Here is a 6000-nt window from a genome sequence, read left to right as displayed (position 1 = left end):
ATTGAAGAGGGCCAGCCTGACCCAAGGGGAGAGGACTAAATCAAACACGGGATCCTCCAAGCAAAAACAGCACTGGGGACCCAAATCAAAAAGCCATCCTTCACCCTCTTGTTTCCAAAGGGTGTTAAATAGGAGCCAAGCACATGTGTGTTTATTTACTAATAAGAAAATGCAAACGTCCCACCTCTAATTGATTTCTTATGTGCTACAATCATAAAAAATGTTAGTGTCTGGAATATGTATCTGAGCATTGCACTCCAATGTGGCAGCTTGTAAACCTGATCACATGTACTATAGGTACCTAGGACCTACAATAAAATTTTGCTTTTGAAACTATGTAACTCTGGAAGATTGTCTTCTTTATTGCAAAAAGAAATCTCTTGAGGGTTCTCATTTTAAGAAAGTAAAAGAAAAAACTGTCCGTTTTTAATTTGCAGAGCTTTTCACTGGTGACTCAGTGAGGGATGATGTCATATGTTATCCTTCAGTTGCTGGTGTGGTTCTCTCTGCTCACTCAAACCCTTCCCCCTGTTTCTGTGGCAGACAGTTCTCCGGGTTTCCATCCTTTCGTCGGCTTCTTCCCAGCCAGCCACAAGCAAACAGCCTGACTAGCAGCGGGCAGAACAGGAAGTCTGACCGTTCGAGTCTGCAGTGGGACCCCTAGTGTTTTCCCACTCCATGTCCTGGCATCCTTCCCCAGAAGTACAAACACACACACACAGAGCTCCCATTGTTGCAGCCCTCCCCAGCCCACTGATCCTAATATGGAATGCAGCAGGAAACCCATGATTTCCTGATACTCGGCAAGCTGGAGGAAGCAGGGGGAAATCTCCATTTAAAAGCGCAGCTTTCCTCCATGTTAGATGTGAGGTGGAAAATGGGAAAGATTTAGCAAAATTCCTCCGTGCCTTCAGCCAGGCTGGAGAGGGCAAGAGCAGAGTGAAACCCTCAGGCTGCTGAAATTTCTGAGGTGTAGGGAAGCCTCTAGAATTCTACGGGAAGGAGCGTCTCCTAAGTGGAACTGATAAGGAAGAGGAATAGACCCTTTTAATAATTCCCCCAAGTGTGGGCTCCCTTACTTTACTAGAATGGTAAGCAACAGGGCATCCGCGCGCCTCAGACATGCCTGCATGATCCAAGGTAGCCAAAGTAAGGCAGGGTAAACTCCAGCCTGGCGCTCACTTCCCACTGCTTCATGTGCTTTGGAAGCAGCAGCAGCAGCAGCAGCAGCAGCTGGAGCCGCAAGAATGAACTGCAAAGAGGGAAATGACAGCAGCTGCAGTTGCAGTGGCAACGAGGAGAAAAAGATGCTGAAGTGTGTGGTGGTTGGGGACGGTGCCGTGGGGAAAACCTGCCTGCTGATGAGCTATGCCAATGATGCCTTCCCGGAGGAGTACGTGCCCACTGTGTTTGACCACTATGCAGGTAAGAAAAAGTGGGACTCGTGCATCCAGATGCACAGCGTGGGAGGCCAGACCCCCAAGTTCAGAGGGACCTGGCTGAGTTCGGTGTCAGTATTAGGCACAGTCCTGGCAGGCACTGTGGAGATCACCAAAAAATACAATCAAAGACTTTGCCAGAATTGTGGGGAGAAGGATTTGTGCACCACCCCCAATCAAGGCAAATGAATAACCCTTGGTAAAATACTCTGAACTGCCCTCTAGACTTTGGGCCAGAGATTTTAGTCATTTGCTTGAAGATTCATCAACTTTTTATTGTGAACATTTTAAGATATAATGTAATTGCAACACAATTTTTCCTGTCCAAAAAAAAACACCACTAAACACACAACTGATGAAAGAAATGTCTTGCTATGTTTCCTCTCTTCATCTCATGTTGTTTAGAAATGAAAATGCTTAGATTAATAAATAAAACACTTAACTTTTCTATAGTACTTGGTACCAAAATACTGTACTTTCATTTTCTTGGGATTTTAAATGAAAAGAAAAAGGTTTTGAAGTTTTAAAATATTAATTAGGTAATCTGTATCTCAGACTAAAAGAAACATTTTTAATTGATACATTTTAAAAAATAAAAGTACACATAAAATTTGAATCTCTTAAAGCACGTCCTGAAAGGACAAAATTGAGCATAAGATCTTTTAAAGCATGACAGTTAAGATACCATAGTCATGATTTCTTTCAGTGGACTTTCAGCTTTTGTTATTCTAAAGTTAATAGATGTTACTTGTCAGTGTGATCTGAATTTTCCGATTTTGATTCTGACTTGTTCCTTTAATTTTCAAAACAAATATTATAAAGTTTCTCACATGCAAATTTGTGAGATACTTCAAATGTACAATTGCGTTGGTTTTTTGCACAGTGTTCGGAATGGTGACTCGTCAGAGATTTGAGAGTTCATAAGAGGAAAATTTTTCTTTTCTTCGCCTTGGCTTTGGATCAGTTTCAGCAAAGAGGAAATGGCCCACAGGAAGCCAGTTTGAGTGTTTGCTTGGCTCTGTGGCCATTCAAAATCCTCCTTCTGTAGGAAGCAGCTTCTCTTCCAGAGCTACATGGTCACCTAAGTCTTCCCTTCCTCAGGCACATATATAACTTGCAAGAATATTACCCCATAGCAGACAAGGAAAAAAGCCACAGTGAGTATAGGATCCATTTCCCAGCAACTTTTCTACACTTGTTGAAACTTTGAGAAAATTTTAATGCTGGGTCCCTTAAGCTTTGCTGAAAATTTAATAACTATGCCCAGAAAAGAGCACTTTAATAAGAGCAGAATAAAGAGAAGAGCAGATATACTTTTATCTTGAGGGAGAAAAAAAAACTAATTATAAAATTTATGGCTCTGTACCTTCAGAAACTTACTCAGAAACTGTTCTTGAAAACATCCTAGCAAAAGTTATTTATGCTATATCTTCTTTCTACCATGAAGGGAAAAGTGGCTAGCACCTTATTTCAGAAACCTTTAGATCAAAGGTAGAACTCAAAATCTTCTAGAAGGAGAGACTTCAAATGCTTAGAAAAACTATGTATCCAAATCCTCATCTCTTGGGTGAACCAATTACAGTGGTGTCAGGAAGAAGATAAAACCATCGTTAGAAATAAAGTCGGCCTATTAAAAGACACATCAGAGATCAAACCAAGGCTGAACTATGTCTAGATTCTGCTAGGATCCAATTATTTTCTATTTCAATTATGTACACACTTACTGGGGTTTGAGCATCAAAACATCTCAGACTTTGGCCACTGAATTATTTGAGCACCCAGAAAACCACAACTACTGTACCCAGAGCAATCCTTTGCATTGCAGGCATTCCTAACCACGATGGCTTTGCCTTACACTTTGTACTTCCTTAAATATGAAATCCTCTCCTGCACTTTCCGTAAGGTGAAAAAGGAAATAAAGGTGTGTGCCCCATGCATCTGGGATCATAATGAACTTATCACCTCTATTAGCAGAGGACACTCTCTGTCACAAACACTCTCGCTGCTTTTGCCACCACCTTCCTCACACATGCTCTGGTTGAACATAAATCCATGCACAGTCACAGGACAATCTACAACCGATTGTTAAAGATCTAAAGGCACTCTTCTCCATTTGGATCCAGTGTCCAGTTCCTGGGTTCTTCTGACCCACTCTGAAATGACAACCTGTAATCGGGCTTCTGAGTCCTTAAAAAAGATGGCAAATGAAATCAAAGATCAGCCTATCCCTTAAAGACTTTTCCCTAATAACTAACGGCTCATCCCAGGAACACAGAAATATAACAGTAAGGATAAAAGTACAACATACTATTCTGGATACAATATGATAATGAACTCCAAAGTCAGATGTCCAGTTCTAATATTGGCTCTGGCACTTATTCTGTGGGCTTTGAGCAAGTTACTTAACCTCTCTGTATCTCAGCTGTGACAGAGTAAAAACAGGGACAATAAAGGTATTTAAATTATTTGTGAAAACAAAATGAACTATAGCATGTGAAGTTCTTAGAACCTCACATGTAAAAAGCAATAGTTTTTTCAGCAGTTATTATTAAGAATAAGTTCTGGGGCTGGGGATGTGGCTCAAGCGGCAGCGCACTCGCCTGGCATGTGTACAGCCCAGGTTTGATCCTCAGCACCACATACAAAGCTGTTGTGTCCACCGAAAACTAAAAAATACATATTAAAAAAATTTCTCTCTCTCTCTCTCTCTCTCTCTCTCTCTCTCTCTCTCAAAAAAAAAAAAAAAAAAAAAAAGAAGTTCTGTACACTTGTGTACCCCCTATGAAAGTGAATTAAAATGTAACTAAAAGTAAAGGCTCTGACAAGGGAAGATGTAATATCAAGAATATCCTATAGAAGAGTAGAGTACGGTGGAGTGCATTATTGTCCTTACAAAACAATTACCATGTGTGCTGATGAGTGGTAATTGTGCATGAAGTTATAGCAGTGATAGCAGTGAAATATTAACTTGTGGGGGGTGGAAATACCAGTTTTGCATAAGTGATGGAGAAAAATCAACAAACAACTAGAAAAAAAATTTCTAAGTTCTATGAATCCTTGGTTTGAATCTCTTCTTCCTAAATTCAAGAATCCAAAAATACCTCTCCTCCATGTAGCATTCTTTGACTCTCTAGGGACATTCCCTGCTCTGTCTTCAGTCCGTCTCCGGAAGTGTGTTCACATCTCTAGGGCACGTCACCATTGTATCCCAATTTATGTGTTTCCTTATTTTCCCGTCCCCCACTTGCTGTGAGCCCCTTGAAGGAAGGGACCGTGCCTCGCCAAATCCAGTCCTCACCGTGGTCTCTTGGAAGCCATTTGTGCGGCTTATTACTCTCCTTCTTAAAACACTTTCTGCCCTTTGTTTCTGAGATACCACATTCTACTGGTGTGTAGCCCACTTACCAACAACCTGTCTCCATCTGCTCTGCCTCCACCTCCCCTCTTCCCAACCACTAAATATTAGCATACTTCAGTACTCAGTCCCTTGGTCCTCCTATCAACTGAGGCTCATGCCTGGTTGATGGTATCTAGTGGATGACTTCAAAATTCATTTACATACTAATAACTCCCAAACTGATATCTGTAGCCCCAGAACTGGGAACACTCAGATACCCAACTGACCATTTGAATATCTAATGGGCATCTGTCAAACAGAAGTTTTCAATGCCTCCAACTCACTCTTTCCTACTCTTTGCCTTACAAGAATATGACCATTACCTTCTATGCAGTGACTGAGAACAAGTGTTATCCTCTATTTCTTTCTTCCTTTGAAACACCCTCATATCTCTCCATTTAAATCATTAATTATTATGCCCTGCTCCTACCACTGAATTCAACATTCAAAATACGGTACATCTCAAACCTGATCACCAGCCACCACCACCTCCTCTCTCATCCATACTACAATAATCACCTCCCAGTCCCCTTCTTACAATCATGCTCCCCCTATAGTCAATTCTCCACCCAGCTGGCAGAGGGACTATCCAGAGCCTCAGCTCCCTCCAGGGATTCCCTCAGTACTCAGAGCCCATCTTTTGTCAGGTGTGCAAGGCACCCCATGACTCTGTCCCTGATTTCTCTCCCACCTAATCTCCGAACACTCTCCCCCCACTAGCCATCTCGCTATTCCTCAAACATGCCAAACTCCTGCTTTCCTTGAAGACTTTATACTTGCTCTCACCCTGCCCTGACACTCCCCTAGATCTTCCCTAGCTTCAGTTATTTAATACATGTGGCTCACTTTGACCTTCTATTTGACCTCACTCTCACTTTGACCTCCTATTCTGCTGCATCTTTCTTCATGATATTTAACCCTACAAAGACATTATATATTTATTTGCTATCCCCAGCTTCTAAAAAAGTGCCATCTGACAAATAGTAGACTCTCAATAAATAGTCATTGAATAAATTAATTAGTATGTCTTAATTTTCTTGGTCCCTCCAGCATTTAGATAGTTTGGGTCCATATATATGGACTTTGAGGAAAAATGAACAAATTGTAGTCCAACAGATATCTCTTTAGAAATAAACTTATAAAAACATTTATTAAATGATTCTA

At 41.1% G+C, this 6000-nt stretch overlaps 1 protein-coding gene across 1 annotated transcript in view; it reads left to right on the top strand.

Annotated features, from left to right (window-relative positions):
- Positions 1-825: 825 nt before the first annotated feature.
- The window catches only part of Rhoj (ras homolog family member J), a 79049-nt gene continuing 73874 nt past the window's right edge, over positions 826-6000 (top strand). Inside the window, exon 1 of the mRNA XM_076850391.2 lies at positions 826-1425. Coding sequence (XP_076706506.1) covers positions 1248-1425 — 178 coding nt within the window. The 5' untranslated portion in view covers positions 826-1247. The remainder of the gene's footprint in view (positions 1426-6000) is intronic.

This window comes from Callospermophilus lateralis, chromosome 3 (assembly GCF_048772815.1).
Source record: "Callospermophilus lateralis isolate mCalLat2 chromosome 3, mCalLat2.hap1, whole genome shotgun sequence".
Lineage (NCBI taxonomy): Eukaryota > Metazoa > Chordata > Mammalia > Rodentia > Sciuridae > Callospermophilus > Callospermophilus lateralis.
This window is presented reverse-complemented; position numbering and strand designations above follow the sequence as displayed.